The sequence below is a fragment of the Zootoca vivipara genome, chromosome 2, assembly GCF_963506605.1.
Source record: "Zootoca vivipara chromosome 2, rZooViv1.1, whole genome shotgun sequence".
NCBI lineage: Eukaryota > Metazoa > Chordata > Lepidosauria > Squamata > Lacertidae > Zootoca > Zootoca vivipara.
In genome coordinates, this window is record NC_083277.1 from 82,970,526 (window position 1) to 82,986,947 (window position 16,422).

At 47.4% G+C, this 16,422-nt stretch overlaps 1 protein-coding gene across 1 annotated transcript; it reads left to right on the forward strand.

The window, feature by feature from the left end:
- The first annotated feature begins 3,960 nt into the window (after positions 1-3,960).
- On the forward strand, positions 3,961-15,956 carry LOC118079981 (CCN family member 1). The gene is made up of 5 exons (XM_035104842.2): positions 3,961-4,240; positions 5,237-5,453; positions 8,120-8,446; positions 10,805-11,010; positions 11,497-15,956. Exons 1-5 carry the CDS (start codon positions 4,190-4,192, stop codon positions 11,803-11,805), a joined length of 1,110 nt encoding a protein of 369 aa, XP_034960733.1. The 5' UTR covers positions 3,961-4,189; the 3' UTR covers positions 11,806-15,956.
- Positions 15,957-16,422: the final 466 nt, after the last annotated feature.

Sequence of the window (16,422 nt, forward strand, 5' to 3'; positions counted from 1 at the left end):
GCCAGTAGGAGGGGCATTTTGGGGACCAGTCTTAAAGGCTGGGTCAGAGCCCACCAGAGGCTATTGCGGGCTTCTGCCCCATGCAGAGCAGACATGATCTGAGACATCTCACCACTGTATATAGCATGCAAAATAAAACACTGAAAATCCAGAGGAGGTGTGGAGTGCTTACTCGGGAGTAGCCAACACCCATCTGTGACAGTTTCAAAGCAGTTTGCAAACCTTAAAGCAACAAGTAAAATGACAATAAATGCATGCAAAGCAACCAGCAAACATAAACACAGTTAAGAGCTTAAAATACTTAATATAACAAAAAGGAAATGTTTTTAAATGCCCAGGTGATTTATTTATTTTTAATAGAAGTATTTGCTTGTGGCCTAAAAGACAGCAAAGTTGACAGCAGACATACATCTTTGGAGAGGGCATTGCATGGCTGGGGCACCATTATGCCACCTAAAAACCCACCTCCTTTTTGTAACAACCCCCATCACTTGATGGAGGTGGTAATTGGAAAAGGGCATTGACCAAGGATCCTAGCAGGCAAGCAGATTGGTGTAAAAGGAGATCCCGCTTGAAGTACTTGAGCCCCAAACCATTTATGGCTTTAAAGGTAAGCATCCCAGGTTTAAAATGGACATGCAAGTTAATAGGTAAGTATAACATTATGCAGCTGAGTGGGTAACTGCTGTGGGGTGGTCTGGTGAAAAAAGAGAACAGTTTCCCCTGCACATTTCCATAGCTGTGTGGGAGAGGGAATTTCAGTAAGTGTAGCTGGGGGCTGCAAGAAATTTATTTTTCTATGCAGCTATTAACGATGCAGAAGCCCTGTTCTCTTTTGCTTCTGGCCCCCCTCAATGGCTGTTTTAGAACAGGGGGTTAGTCCTTGATTACAATCAGGTGAGTGGTTGCATAGGCTCTGGTTTGACTAGCTCCCTGCAGCCTTGCAGGTAGCACTGACCCTATGAAAGGCAGGTGGGCAGAGAGTATCCACAACACATTTCCTAGCATCAGAAGAATCCTGCTGGATCAGAACAAAGGCCCACATAGTCCAGCATCCTGTTCAATCCCACAGTGACCAACCATATGCCATTGCAAAAGCACTGTCCCCTGAGAAGGATGGGCAGGGAGAAAGTGACAAATAGGATTTCAGACATAGAAATGAAGCTAACACGCTGATTCTTATTGGACATGCCTTTGCTTGCTTGTTGACTCCAGAAGGGAATTTTGGGCATTTAATAAGGTTAAAAACTGGCCAGGCCTTAGATAACATGATGGTTGTAGTATTGGTCCATGGCAGAGACCACCTTGTCAAGCCTCTGTACTTACCCTTTCCCCAAAGAATCAGACATGGCAGCTGGGACATGGAGCTGTCCAAGCAGGGTAGTGCTGGATCTTTGATCCTCTCCTTTCTCTTCTGAAGTTTGTGCCATACTTGTGGGAAGTGCCTGGTGCCACCTGATAATTTACAGGAACCATAAAATATTGTGATTTTTAAATGAATAGGGTAATTTGTGAATTTGGACCCATCATGCCAGAAATTGGGCAACGTCACATCAAAGTCACATTGGGTGATGATATCTCAAGAGGCAGCCGAACCTATGCCAAGAAAGAGGTGACATCATCCCAAAGCCATGTTTTGGTCCACCACCTTAATTCAGAATGGTACCCAGCACTCACATATTGATGATGACCCCCCCCAATCAATCACTTTCTCTGTGATTTTTTGGCACCTTTTAAGTTTCCCAGGGTTTTATAACTGTGACTATTTGAATCCACTTATATTTTTCCAGATCTGTAGATCTGTTCCAAACTTATAGTGATACTGTGTTTTTCTCTATGGTGTTTTACTCTAAGTTGCTGATTTTTAAATGCTGGAATTCACATACTGTTTTATTGCTCTGTGTTTATTAATTTGACATATTATGTTATTTTTGTGAGCTACCTGAAGAACACTGCTATTGGCAGTGTGGTGTAATGGTTAGAGTGTTGAACTATGATAACCTGGGTGACCTGGGTTTGAATTCCCACTCATCCATCAATCTCACTGGGTGACCTTGGGGTGGTCATTGCCTCTCAGCCTATCCTATGCCACAGGGTTGTTGTGAGGATAAAAAGGGGGTAGGGAACCATGTACGCTTCCTCAAGCTCCTTGGAGGAGGAGGAGGAGGCATATAAATGTAAGAAATAAATAAATGTGCCATTAATAAAGTAATGTCAAATTATAAGAAAGTAAGTAATGAGCACACGTGTGTGAGCATGCCCTTAGACTCTCAATAGAAGGTGGAACATTGTACAGACCACATCTTAAGCTAGCAGTCTTGTCACAGTTGGAGCTCTCTGTCTTCCAGGGATTCTTACCCTGCCAGCTGCATCAGTTAAGTTAAAACTAGCTGGAAGGTGTATAACTTGGACCCACCCAACTGGGGCCCCTGTGTGGCTCAGCTGGGGTCCTCAGAACAGCCACTTTTGTCATTCTAATTCTAGCCTGCCCTTTGCAGAGATATTAATGGACATCAGTTCCTGTATGTAAGGGAAAGATCGGTCAGCGGGGGTGGTGGGGGTGGAATACCCTGTATTTGGTGCACGGAATAACAGTCAGGGCTGTGTGAATAGTTATCAGACTGGCAGCTACAGTATGTGGCCAATAAATCTAACAGATTGTAGGGGGCGGGGCGGGTGAATTTCTTGCTTTTACTTGTTTCCATCTGGGAAACTGCTCTAGTGAACTCACAACACCTTCCATGTAAGTGGAGAAGGCTTACTTCAACTCTATCAGCAACTATAGTATGAAGATCTACCATGAAAAAATGATGGCTGGGCCCTCAACATTGGAGGTGGTGGGGATCCTGTCATATTATTTACAAGGATGGCTCATTTGCCCAAACTTTGGCCCCATTAATGTCTGCAAGGCACAGTTGATTCATGGTAAGTGGAAATCACCAATCTCTTATTAGCGCCAATATAGCCAGGCTCAATGATATCAGTTTTGTCTCTGCTTCAGCAGAATGAATGTAATTTACTTGAAAGCAGCTTTAGCCCCATGCAATTGAATCACAATATCAGTTTAATATTTCAAGGTAAATCATTCATTCTCAAAATCCTTTTGCAGATCTTCAGTACTTTTGTTTAAAAAGGCAAACCAGGACATGGTTTCCCAATTATAAAATGTGATAAAAGGATGAAATTTAACTTACACTATTGCAAAGATGTTTGATTAGGTACATATCCCATCCCTCCTCCAAGGGGCTAAGGAGAGGATGCACACACACCACACTTTATCTTCCTCAGCCCTTATCTGGTGGTGCTTGTTGCCCCCTCTGATGCCACTTTGGTACAATTTAATGATTTTACAATTGCAGGATGAATATTGTGCGTGCGCAGTCCGAAGTCTCGTTTATTTCAAAGGCTCTTACTTCCAAGTAAATGGATCACGCGCTTAGTCACATTCTGGTCCCCCAGAAAGACCCCACCCATTTGTCTCTCTCTGGTTTCGTGGGCCTTTGATCTGCCTGTGTGTCAGATCAGAGGCTGCCGCTGGCCAAGCAAACGTTGGCTTCCTTCTGCTTATTTTCCTTCGCCCGTGATTTTTTCCTTCGCTCTAATTTGTTTTTTTGCATGTCAGGAATGACTGTGGCCGCGGCTGCTCCTCATACTGGTATGCCTGTGCACTGATGTGCCCTATGGGAGCAGGAGCCTTATTCAGCAGTCTCCATAAAAGCGCTACTCTGCTTAGCGGAACACCCTGGCCCGCGCGAGACTACGCGCGCATCGCCTCGGAATGCACTAGCCTTCTAATTTTATGAATGACTCTATTCATTCAGCCCCTCCCACCTTTCCAAAGCCCCTCCCCTGGAATGTTTGGAAGTGCGCCACCGTTGCTATTGGCCGGCGAGGAGGTTCCTATTTGCTCCCAGCCCGGTAGGTGGGAGGGGCCCCGGGGAAATATAAATACAGAAACAACGTAGTTGCTTTGTAGGTACTGAAAGTTGCGCAAAAAGGGGTGTGCGAGTGTGCGGAGAGCTTACAGAGCCGAAGGATCCTGGGGACAATTTTGCAGCTGCTCTACGATCCACTGGCTGTCTCATCCGGATCGCCCGAGAGTTAGTTTCTCTAGTCGTTTTATTTTATTTTATTTCATCTCCTTTGGTATTTTTGCTGCCTTTCTGGAGTCTCCTCCCATCCGACAGCAATGAGGCAGGCTGTCCTGATTAGCGCTGCTTTCCTGCTCTGTATCTCCCTGGTGAGTAGCTCTTGCTTAGCCACCTCTTTCTCTTCCGCTTAGGCAAGTGAAATGTGCGCGCAACGTTGTTGACCATGACAACAGACGGGGTGACCAAGCACCAGGCAGCGAGAATCATTTGGGGAGGGGACGAGGGGCTGTTTCATCAAATGCTAGCGAGCTCTCGCTAAACTCTGGGTTCCAGTTTCTAGCTGGGCCGCCGGCCCCCTCTGCTGGCTCTCCCGGCGGATCTCGGGCTCACCAACGTGACTGCACTCGCGGAGCCGCATTTATTCACACGCGTCCCGGCCGGTTGCGGTGGGGATGGGGGTGATCCCCGGGTCCCGGGAGGTGTTCTGTGCCTCGAAGCGGTGCGGAATCGGGCCGGTGTGTGAAAGACTTTCTAATGCTTAAATCTGGCGAGCCTGCCCAGAGTGGAAGAGCTCAGGAATAGAACTTTACCGAGCATTAAGGTGAGTTTTTAATTTCCGCCCCTGTGGACTCCCGGGAGTCCGCCGCCGCTTTAGCCCCGGTGCCTCTGTGGCGGGGCTGCTTTGATGGTGGTGGCAGGGATTTTATTACGGAGATTTATTTGGGATGGAGGGGACGGGCACGTTGGTAGGGGAGGCCGAGAATGCCGGGACTCCGTGGCATGTAGCGCCATCTAGGAAACTATTTTGGTGTGGCCTTTAAAATAAATACATAGCAGGCGGCCAGGCGAAGGTTAAGATCCGCGCGTCCCCAAAGATCCCACAAGCGCCGCAAGCTGTAAGAGAGGAGGGCGGGCCCTGATCCGTAGCTTCAGCTCTCCCAACTTGCCCGCGGAGTGCTCCTCTCGGCCAGCTTCCGCCTTTCCTACCTCCCTGGGATAGTTCAGTCGGTAGAGCAGTAGACTTTTAATCTCAGGGTCATGGATTTAAGCCCCCTGTTGGGCAAAAAGGATCCCTGCATTGCAGGGGGTTGGACTAGATGACTCTCGTGGTCCCTTCCAGTTCTAGGATTCCTCTCTCGTTGCAGGTGGCCTCCCGCTGCCCCGCCACGTGCCGATGCCCCCCTGGCGGCCAGCCTCGCTGCCCCCCCGGAATCAGCCTGGTGCTGGACGACTGCGGCTGCTGCCAAGTGTGCGCCCGGCAGCTCAATGAGGACTGCGACCAGCTCTCGCCCTGCGACCCCCACAAGGGCCTGGAGTGCAATTTTGGGGCCGACCCCTCGGCGAATCGGGGCATCTGTTGGGGTAAGAGGAGCGAAAGGACAGAGCTGAGGAGGGACGTCCTTCAAGGGCTTTGATCTTTCTACAGCTGTTTTTTTTTGTGTGTGTGGGGCTGGCTGGAGTCATGGTTTATCAGTGATCGTAAAGTGATAACTTTTGAAAACGTTCTGTAAACCTACATTGCACTGTGAAAGAAACACAGTATGCTGCTGCTACTACTATATATATATATATCTTTAAAAAGTTTCTATCTGGTTCATAAATGCTTTAAATGAATGAATCAATTTATTTCTGTCATTGACCAGAGTGCATGCTTTAAATAAATAGAAAATAAACCATGCTTCCTGCTACTTAATCCTGTTGATGGTCATGATGGTAATTTCAATTGAGTGTTTTTGTGCTTGCTGGTTACCTTTTTTTTGGATTTTATATGCAAGAAAGTGCTTTGAAATCATTACTGTGATTTTAAGTTGATTTCATATACAGTGTGCTGGGTGTTGACCAGCAACCAACTATGTTGGGTAGTGGCATGTTATGTACTAAACTGGCGCCTAATCACAATCTGGCACCTAATGTAATGAAGGAGCAAGGAGCAAAGGCTTCTCCTCCAGCCTAGTCAGGCACATTGGGGCTAGACTAGGAAAGGATTTCCTGTTGATGTACATATTCTGCTTTGGCAATCATATCAGGGATGACTGGTCCCCGTGTCCCAGGTGTGTTTTCTTTTAAGAGGATCAAAGTCTGGAAGGGTTGGGCAGAGCCATCATGAGGACTGGTGAAGGTAATTTGCAGATGTAGCAAAATACGTTGTCTCTTACTTAGTTGGTCTTTAAGGTGCTACTGAAGGAATTTTTTCATCTTACCCAACCTCCCTCTAGTGACGGATGTAGTTGTGGAATCCATCGTGGCATTGCCATGACGATAGAAAGGTTAATGGAAATTGTGTGTGAAGAGGCACAAAACATTGGACAGGAGTGTGTGTGGAGAGACAGTTGCGCAAATATTTTTGTTCCTGAAGCATTTTGAGAAAGCCAGTCTCTTGATCAAGGGTTTCCTTCAGTGCTTCTTGGAAAATTTGCTTGGGGCAACTTCTGTTGCCGGTCACCTAAGTAAGGCGCGAGTTGCCCCAAGCAAAATATTTGTGCAGCTTTTTCATGCTTGTTTGTTCCAATGACTGTTTTTATCCTTCCTCTCTCTGTGTGTGCTTGCTTTGAAATGGCATGAGCTCAGGAGTTGGAGAGAAGTGACTTTATAATCCAGCCTTCACCAAGCTAGTGCCCTCCAATTTTGAACCACAGCTCCTATCAGCACCAGCTGTAGTCTAGAACATCTGGAAGTGCCAGGTTGGAGAAGACTGGTGTGGCCTTGCAGGCACATAAGGGGTGAAAGAGATCTCTGGGGGCAGCTGGGCGACGATGGGACCCTTGAGTTGTGGCTCCACTTGGTGGAGGGTGAACCTCTGTTGCTCCCTTCCTCTATCTTCTCTCATGGATGTGGTGAGCATTTTTTCAGGGCCACCCACTCACTCTTTCTTTCCCAGTGCGTAGAAAACCGGATTTGCAGACTAGGAGGAGGGGAGTTCCTTGGCAGTTTCTACACCAGGTATTTTGCTCCCTTCTAGGTAGCAGGTTTATGATGCTCACACACAAGAGCACACTTGCTTTTGGAAACACTGAAGGTCCTAGATCTGTATTAGCATTCATCTTGTGGCTCCATGTATGCAAGCTACATGTTACTTCTCTCTCTTTGAGCTGGAGGCGATGCTGGAGGGCAACACTGTTCCCATGAGAAAGCATGCTTTCCCCACTCCTTCCTCGAGACTACTTCAATTCTGTATATTTACTTGGGTCACGGTTGTGTCTGGGACCACCTGTTTCCCTGTATGTGTGAGCACTGCCCCTTGCTGGAAAGTGTGAGAAGATAGATCTTCGTTCATGAGCACGCATGCTAAGAAAAGAGCAAGCAGCAAGTGAAAAATTGTCTAAATAGTTGCAGGGGAGTAAGGTGAAGGACACATCTCTGTGGGCCAGGGGGAAGCACACTGCATGTAGCAGGAGGCTCTCCAGGCGTGGCTCAGGCCTTTGCAACCCGATCTCGGTCCATGTGAGCTCTTCGCATCCTGTTTTCACATGGCTATTTAAAGCTCCAAACACTCTCTTCTTGTTGACGTGGCCCCTAAAAACCTAGTTCTGCAGAGGAGTGTATTTCTCTTACTTACGACGCTGGCAGGTTAAGTCCTGCTCTGTTTTTCACATCTCCAGGGATGAGGCTTGCTGTTATGTAGCTCACTCCCAGGTTGGCCTGAAGTTGCAGATGAGCAGAGGGGAGCAGGAAGTGAACTCAGAGTCCTCCCCCACCCTATCACCTCTTGGCTATTTTTTTTAAATTATCTGGTCTCCCATCATTGCTCTGTGGTAACCATGGATGCCAATCCCTAACTAGACACCAGTTTATGTGAATGGAGGATTTTGTGTTGCTGGGATGAATGTCAGGGACCATTTGCCTTTTGGCACTTATTTCAAAGGATCTCTGAAACTGTTGCCCCCGTGCAATTCCATGACGACTTCTTGAAACCGATCCAGATACCTGTAGCTGGGTCCTCTCTTACAGGGACCTTACAGTCAGCATCACTTTTTCATTTTTAATCCAACTCCTGAAACTGAATAACACATACCTTTCTACCTCCTCAGCAAAGCAAGAAGGCCGGACCTGCGAATACAATGGCCGCATCTACCAGAACGGGGAGAATTTCCAGCCCAGCTGCAAACACCAGTGCACTTGCATCGACGGGGCTGTGGGTTGCCAGCCGCTCTGCCCGCTAGAGCTGCCCCTGGCCTCCCTGGGCTGCCCCAGTCCCAAACTGTTGAAGGTGCCTGGCCAGTGCTGCAAGAAGTTTGTGTGCAGCAAAGGACCCAAGAAGTACGGAGGGGTCACCTTTGAGTACAACACCAATGGCGACTCCAGTGACAACGAGCTCATCTACGTGGGCAAAGGCGGACACTGGAAAAACCTACCAGGTGTGGGCTGAGGGGTGCTGTCAGAGCTGTTGCGACTGGAGGAGCAGGAATGTTATTCAGCTTCTGCCTGTATTTATACCGAGAGGCTTGTGGCACCTTAAAGACCTAACACCCCCTCACTGAGTACATCCCCAGGCGATACCACTGCTTTGCTAGCCTGGATTTGCATGCTTCCTGAGTCTTCTTGGCAGGCTGGTATGTCTCTCTGAAAATGCCTCAAGCTTGCATGGAGCGTGTGAGCGAGTCTAGAAACTAGTGTACTGTCTGAGTTAAAATGTGCATTGATTGCTCAGCTCCCTTTGCCTCTTGGCCCACCCACCCCTGACTTGTGAATGCTTGAAGGTTGTCCAGATGGGAATGCGGCCCTCCTGCTAATGCATGGCGAGACTGGCATCCACCTGGAAGGGTTTCTTTTGCAACAACAGACTAACATGGCTGCTCCTTTGGAAATCCTTAGAATGGAAGGCACCCCATTTCTGAGGGGTGTGGCGCCCCAATGATGTTAAAAAATAAATAAAAATGGAAGGCATCTCTTTATACTGGATGTTTTCCATTGTATTAAGTCACTCTAATGCTTGCATAGGAATAGAGTGTCTGCGTGGGGATAGTCTTAGGCACTGTATTTGTGGTTCTTGCTAAATTTGGTGTGCATCACAATTTAAACAATTGCTTTGGGGACCTGAATATAGGTAGTTATGAGGTGATTTATGGCTGTAGGGATTCACGCCCCCCCCCAGCTTAGAACAATAGGCACCTTTGGACCAAAAAAACAAAAACAAAACTGCTTTATGAGCTGTGCAGCAGTGTGTTCCATCTGCACCATGGGAAATGGAGTAGCAAAGAAAGATGAAACTTCTAGCCATTGCTAGTGAGACTGCATCTGTCAGAGGCATTTAGTTGGTCTCTAAGGTGCTACGGGAATGATTTTTTAAATTTTGTATAGGATGTCATACCAGGATGTTTATTAGCAGGCCGCATTGCAAGGCTTAAAAGTCATCTGCTTACTCTGTGGCATTGCTCTTTGATGACAAGCTGCTCCTTTAAACCTCTTTAAACCATCTCACCCATGAAACCTCCTTGCGCTATCAATTTCTAGGTCCGTATCTCACACAAGCTAGTGGCGATGTAGCTACCTTATCTGTTCACAGCAATCTAGTGGCTTTGCTACTAACTCTACTTGGAATATTGAAATTTCCTGCTCCCTCCCAGTATCTTGGTGTCTTCACTTCCTACTGCTTGAGCCTCATGCGGTCTGTGGACCAAGGCACTCAGGGAAAGGTTGCGCCCCGAGAAGAAGTGCATAAGATGCAGCTGGCCGAGTTTATAATCGTTTTGCTCCAAGGGCGGGAAATGGAAAGCTGGCACTGTGTTGCGTGGAAGAGGCATCTAAACAGGGTGGAGACACAGAACATAAATAGGGGTAAGAGTGGGAGTCGTCCTTTGCCCTTTCAGGATCTATATCTGATGCTCCCGAGGGGCAGGGAATGTGATCCTTCACTTGCATTTGCTTTGGTTCCCAGTTGCTATTTCAGCTAAGCATGGCAGTGGCTGCATAAGAGAGGGACCGAAAAGCATTAAATCTGCCTGAGAGGGATTGTTCACACAATCTCCTGTATCACTCTTGCTCCCAAGTGATGGTCAGTCGGGATGCCACTACTCTTGCATATTTTGTTTTGTGGTTTCATGGCAAAAGAGGAATGCAGGCATTCCCTTCCCAGAATACAAGGGTTTGCACCTACTGGGAATTTATTCTACAGATGCCAGTTTAGTCTAAATGGAATTGATGGGTTCTCAGTTGCCAGAGTCCCGAGCAGCCTCCACATCCCCCCTCCACACCCTCTTTCCCCCATTTCCCCCCTACAAACTCATTTCCCATTTTTCCTACCCAACATGTGGCCTTGCCTCTTTCTGTAGTTGCCATTTTGAACAGTGTGGCTGCCATGGAGGCTTACGATGAATCCTGTTGAGTCATCTTGACTCAGCATGATGGCTAGCTAGATGCCTCTGGGAAGCTCATCATCAACAGGACAAGGAGACAATTGCCTTCTGCTGTTGTCCATCAATGCCTGCCTTCCGTTTGTGGAAGATGCAGGAAACCTGTGGCTCCCCAGGTGCTGCTGGACTCCAACTCCCATCATTCCCAGCCAGCATGGCCAGTAGCTGGGGATGATTGGAACTGTAGTCTAGTAACATCCAGAGAACAGAACAGACGTGTTCCACATCTCTTAAGGAACTTAATCCCTTTCAATCTCAGTTTATGCTTGGCCAATGTGTGTAGCTGCTGGCAGTACATTGCTCACCGTTCCCTTTGGGTTCAGAATGACAGTGCAGTAACTGGGATTCCCTTCTCTTCCCCAGCGTGGAGGCCATTCTTCCAAAGCCACGTGGCAAAGCAACAGCACAAGTGCTTGGCTCAGACTACGGACTGGTCGCCATGCTCCAAGAGCTGTGGCTTCGGCATCTCCACCCGCGTCACCAGCGACAACCCAAAGTGCAAACTGATCAAAGAAACCCAGCTGTGTCAGATCAGGCCTTGCGGGAAACCTGATTTTTCCAAACTAAAGGTGAGGTTGGGAAGGTGGGAAGAGGGCGAGCAGGGAATAGGGGAGGCACTGCTAACCACAGCAGCCCAGCATCTGGGGCACAAGAGCTGAGTCTGCCTGCACTCCCAACCATTCAAAATGGCACATTTTGGAGAACGGGAGAGCCTAACAGGAGGGATTAGGGCCCAAGATGGAGAGATGTTCTGTTCCAGGCTTACATTACAGGAATGGTGCCTGTGGGGCTAAGAGGTGTGTGTGCTTGTTTATTAGAAAGAAGAAAAGCTCAGCTGGTTACAGCGTGGTGCTGATAATGCCAGGGTTGCAGGTTTGATCCCCATACGTGACAGTGCATATTCCTGCAACTGTCCCATGCTCCCTTCCAACTCTACAATTCAATTATTCTATTCATGACTCTAGGTTCTCCAGCTGTATGCTTTGTGTGCATACAGCTTTCCTGGGCTGTATTCTTTTGCATGCAGTGCAAATACTTTCCTCTCCTGTTTTCAGAAGGGCAAGAAGTGCTTGCGGACACACAAAGTGCGTGAGCCTGTGAGGTTCAGCTACGCCGGCTGCAAGAGCCCACGCCGTTACCAGCCCAGCTACTGCGGGTCCTGCTTGGATGGCCGCTGCTGTGTCCCTCTGCGCACTCGCACCCTGAGCGTGCCCTTCCATTGCCCGGATGGGAGCTCCTTCTCCAAGAACGTCATGATGATCCACACTTGCCAGTGCGGCCCGGCTCATTGCCCGCTCCTCAGCGAACCTGCCATGGGGCCCCGGTACCAGCTCAATGGGGATATTCACAAATTCCTGGAGTGATGGAGCCCGCTACCCTTGGGAACCAAGTCAACCCATCTCCAGTGACTCTGGATCACCCCTATGGACTTGAGGCTCCTCTGCCTGATGTCGGGAGAAAACAGGACGTCCTAAACTTGCCCTGCTTCCATGAATGCAAATGCGACTAAAATTAGGAAAGGCAGCATGGATTTTGGAGGTGCACTACCGTAGTTCCTCAGTATATGGGTTGATTACATTGTGCTGTGCCTGGGAGTCTGGAGATCCAGCGATTTGAGGAATGGATCTCTTGTCGCTGGGTTCAATCTCTCCATTCAGCCCAGCCAGGCTCAGGCTGGAACTGGGCCTTTGGCAACAAAATGGGAGAGTCAAACAAAGAGATTTCCCCATCACAGCCACCTTTAGGGCTCCACAGTCCATGCTTTTGGTTACAGTGCTGGAAGGAAGGAGGAAGCACAGCCCTTGCGCACTAGGGATAGCTGTAAATTCTCTGGTTTGAGTTGCCAAATCCCCAAGCTCTGATATCCTTAAGGTCCTTTGACTGGAAAGAGCAGAGGAGAACGCAAGGCAGATAACCCACAGCTGGACTGGATTGGGGTGAGGGGGAGTCAGATCTGCCCTGGATCCCTCCCTAAGATCCTATGGTCCTTTTTAGATTGAAATCTGGCAATGCAACCTCAAGACAGCCCCACAAAGAATGAATTAGGAAGAGTTTCGGTACAGAGTTCAAATTAATGGTCAGTAGAGGAAGGCATGGTGGAGTGGCAGTGCTCACTTGACCTCCAGGCAACTGAGTTGCTACTATGGGTGGAGAGACAAGGCAGTGGGGAGGTCACCATGGTGCAAACGCAGTGGCAGAGACAGACCGAAACTCCTGATGTGTTTGCATTGCGCTGACCTCCTCGATGCCTTGCCCCTCCCCTTCCAGGTAAGCAGAAGCAACTCAGCTACCCAGAGGTCAGGTGATTGCTGCCACTCTACCATGCCGTCTGCTGCTGCTGCTGATGTTGCTTTTTTAACCATGTGAATTATTGAGAAAATGGCCAAACAAAGGTTGACAGGGACCTGCTCCCCCTTCACTGCCTGCTGTTTGCACCTGTGCTTCTAATTCCTTCCTTGTCTGCCTCAGTTGGAAACCTTTGCTTCCCAGTCTGTCCTCCTTTGAACCGAAGGGCTGCCTTGCCACCTACTCACAGCGCACCCTGGTGGTGAGATGGTTTCCTGGAGAGAGAAACCTGTTGGCAAGGACAATGCAGAAAGGGAAGGGCATATCCATGCACATTTGGCTTCTTTCTCCAGTTTGTGCTGTTTCCCAGCTCATCCTTCTGCATGTTGCCAAACTGTTATTCAAACTTGGATTGGGGGGAATATTTTTTAAAAAATAAAAATGTGGGGAAAATCAGAGTAAACACACACATTGCAGACTAGAAACAAACCCCTCTACCCCAAAGAGAGTTGAAGGAGATTTTCTTTGTTATTTCAACAACCTGCAGACCCTGTTTATCCAGATGAGATGGTAGCAGAAGGGAAATATGTATGCTCACTATTGGAAATAGTGCCTTTCTCAAATCACTTTCTTCCTTTGAAAATCAGCATCTGCCTCCAGACTAAGACATGTTGATTTCCAGAACAGTCATTTGTAAAAGGCAATCCCCCATTTGGGGAGATTCTCCTCTCCAGCAAATCTGTCGCACCATGGCTAAGCTTAAAGAGCATCTCCTCCTAGATTTATTGAAGCACTTTTAAATAGTAATAATTAATCATGTTCCCTCTATGTTCCTGGTGAGCAGCAACAGGGATCGTCAGAGAATAAGGTGCAATGTTGGAACAGATATTAAACTGTTAAGTCATATTTATGAGCGCAGCAAAGTAGGCTTTGCTACAAATAAGGAGATTTTATTTTATTTACCTTTTTTGCATAAATATTATAGCTTCAACGCTGGTTTGGAGTGTCAGCTATTTAGCTTCATAATGAAGCCTTTCTTGCTTTGCATCTTGTAAGCAGAGCTTTGATTCCACTCTCCCTCTTGGATCTTAAAAGTTGCTAGAATGAAATGTCTGTCATTTCATTCTGGTGTTTGTGCCTCTTTCTGTGTTCTCGGAGGTTTTGGTGTAGGAAAATCATGACAAAGGAGCTTGATATAAAATGTTCAAGGGGGTGTGTGACAGGTAACTGATGGGGTCTTATGAACCTTGGTTGCTTTCTACAGCCATCGTCCTTGAACTCCTTTCTTCCCACAGTAGGAGGAAATTGGATTTGCAAAACTAGCAGAACCTGACCTTAGTTGGAACTGAGGGGCTCTTGTTATTTTCAAAATGCATTCTTGGGCTCTCAGTTATGATTTTAAGGCTACAATCCTATGCACATTTTCTTGAGAGTTTGGCTCACTGAACTGATTGGATCTTACTTCTGAGTGAACATGCACAAGGCTTCTTCATGAGATACTAGTAACCATATTTATCACATCCTCATTATTAGCAGCTGACATATATTTATATATTTATTGTTTAAGAACCAGTTGTGCCAAATGTCTTAATGGTTTCTTTTTACAGGTGAACCAATTTAGTAGATATGGGGAATGCAGTAGGTTTTATATAGTTCGCTTTCAGTGTCGCTTTAAACAGTCTCAGCCCACTGCCATTCTACCATTTTGTACCAGACACTTCAATGGAGCAATAGAAGACTACATATACATAATGGATTTGGCTAAGACTGAATGGTGGGAGGCGGGGTTTCAAATACTATAGGGCATAGGTTTTCAACCTTTTTGAGTCCACAGCTTCCTTGACCAACTACATTCTTTCTGCAGCACCCGTGTGGGGCTCAGGAGCCCAGTTATGTCACCCCTTGCCTGCAGATCTGGCAGCCTCTCACACTTTTTCAAACACCCTCCCTTGTAGAGTGTTCCCTCAGCCTCCTCTCCTCTCCCATCTCCTTAGGAGTCCTCTGGGCAGCCCCTACTGCTGTCCCTGGTCTCTGAGCAGAGGCATCATTTGCCTGTGGAGCTTATAGGCTGGGCTGCTGCAACAAAAAACTGTGCAAGCCTTTGGGAGGCAGAGAGACAAGAGGGCATCAGAGGAGGGAGGGAAGGAAAGAGGGGCGGAGGCCAGTGTTGCCCGTGGCACCCCTGACCATCATTCAAGGCACCCCAGGGTGCCATGGCACACTGGTTGAAAACCACTGCTATAGGGAATCAACATGAGGTGATTTACAGTAAATGGGAACAGTGGTGGATCTTGGTGTCTCAACTTTAAGCGGTCAGAATCCGCCTGCCCCCCACCTCTGGCGCCATCAAACCGGTTGCGCTCTCCTAGCTCTGCTTTTGATAGGAATGCTGATCTGAAAACATTCAAACCAAATTCACCAAAGGTGAATGCTAAATGCTATCCACTCCAATAACCCTACAAGGATATAATAAATACAAAACATGATGAAAATCACCAGCATACGACACTCCCTGAAGATACTTGGATTCTAGTAGCTCCCAAAATGAATAGGTTAGCAATATGTCATCATTTTGCAAGGGGGTAGAATAAGAAATATGCCATTAATGCTCATTTTAACAGAAAGATGGTAAGATTCTGTATTGGTTAAATCTCATTTTAAGGATACAAAGGAACGCCAGAAGCTTCTATACACAGTCTCAGACCACTTGGCCTTGTATTTGCTAGCCAGACTTGACACCAGCTGTCCTGGGTGTCAGAGAGGAGTTCGTAACTGTACAACAAGCTTCAAAACCTGGAAAGAGACTTACCTTGGGTCACAGTGCCTATAGAGCAGGAGAGGGGATCTTACAGCAGTGTGACTTTACTGCCATCTAGAGGCCACCTTCTCTGTAAAAGCCAGGTTGGCTGCCTGAACCATGCATGGAATGTGGTTTTTAGAGTTAGAGATCAAAACCTCTTGCTTTTAGACCAGCTTTTACAAATAGGAGAGGGGTAAAGTAATTTAGCTATGTCTCCTCAAACAATGACAATCCAGTTCTTGTCTTCTGGAATTAGCATATTCATTTACTCTTTCTGTCACACAAAATCTGTGAGAAGTGTCACCTTTGGGATTATGGATTTTCTGTTTTTAAATGTTTTAAAAGAGGTATCTTATGGGGCCAGAACCAGCAACAAGATCCCTAAAAGATGTCATGAAAGTGCGCTAATAATAATAATAGTTCATTGTATCCACTGCAGCACAAATCCATTGAAACTGGGGACGGGACGGGACAGGGACGGGTTAGGAGGGTAGAGTTCATTTTTCCTGTTTCCAACAATGGTTTGCTCCCTGCTCAAGCCTAGAAGTCTTTCCATTATGTTGTTGTACACCACCCTGATCTCCCCGTGACACTTACCCAGGGTTCGGTTTCCTTGGAGTGTGGCACAGCGGAGGCTATGGTGCATTTATGATATATAGTTGATTTACACTTCTATACAACCCGGAGGGTTGTACGATGGAGGGGTTCACACCCCAAAAGGGTCTTGCTTCTCCCATAGCCACAGGCTTGGATTGCAAGAGAAATCAGCCATCACTCTGACCCTCTGCCTTGCCAGCCTGCTGCCTTGCTTCAATCTTCTAACTCACATAACTTCACTCTCAACTCTGACCCTCATCTCTCTAACTTCCAGCCAGTGGAGGGAGGGAGCCCACCC

Excerpts from the sequence above, each read along its gene's own strand:
- LOC118079981 (XM_035104842.2), top strand. The coding sequence starts at position 4,190 with ATGAGGCAGGCTGTCCTGATTAGCGCTGCTTTCCTGCTCTGTATCTCC. Across the intron at positions 4,241-5,236 it reads TCCTGCTCTGTATCTCCCTG|GTGGCCTCCCGCTGCCCCGC; the intron begins GTGAGTAGCTCT and ends CTCTCGTTGCAG. Across the intron at positions 11,011-11,496 it reads CTGATTTTTCCAAACTAAAG|AAGGGCAAGAAGTGCTTGCG; the intron begins GTGAGGTTGGGA and ends TCCTGTTTTCAG.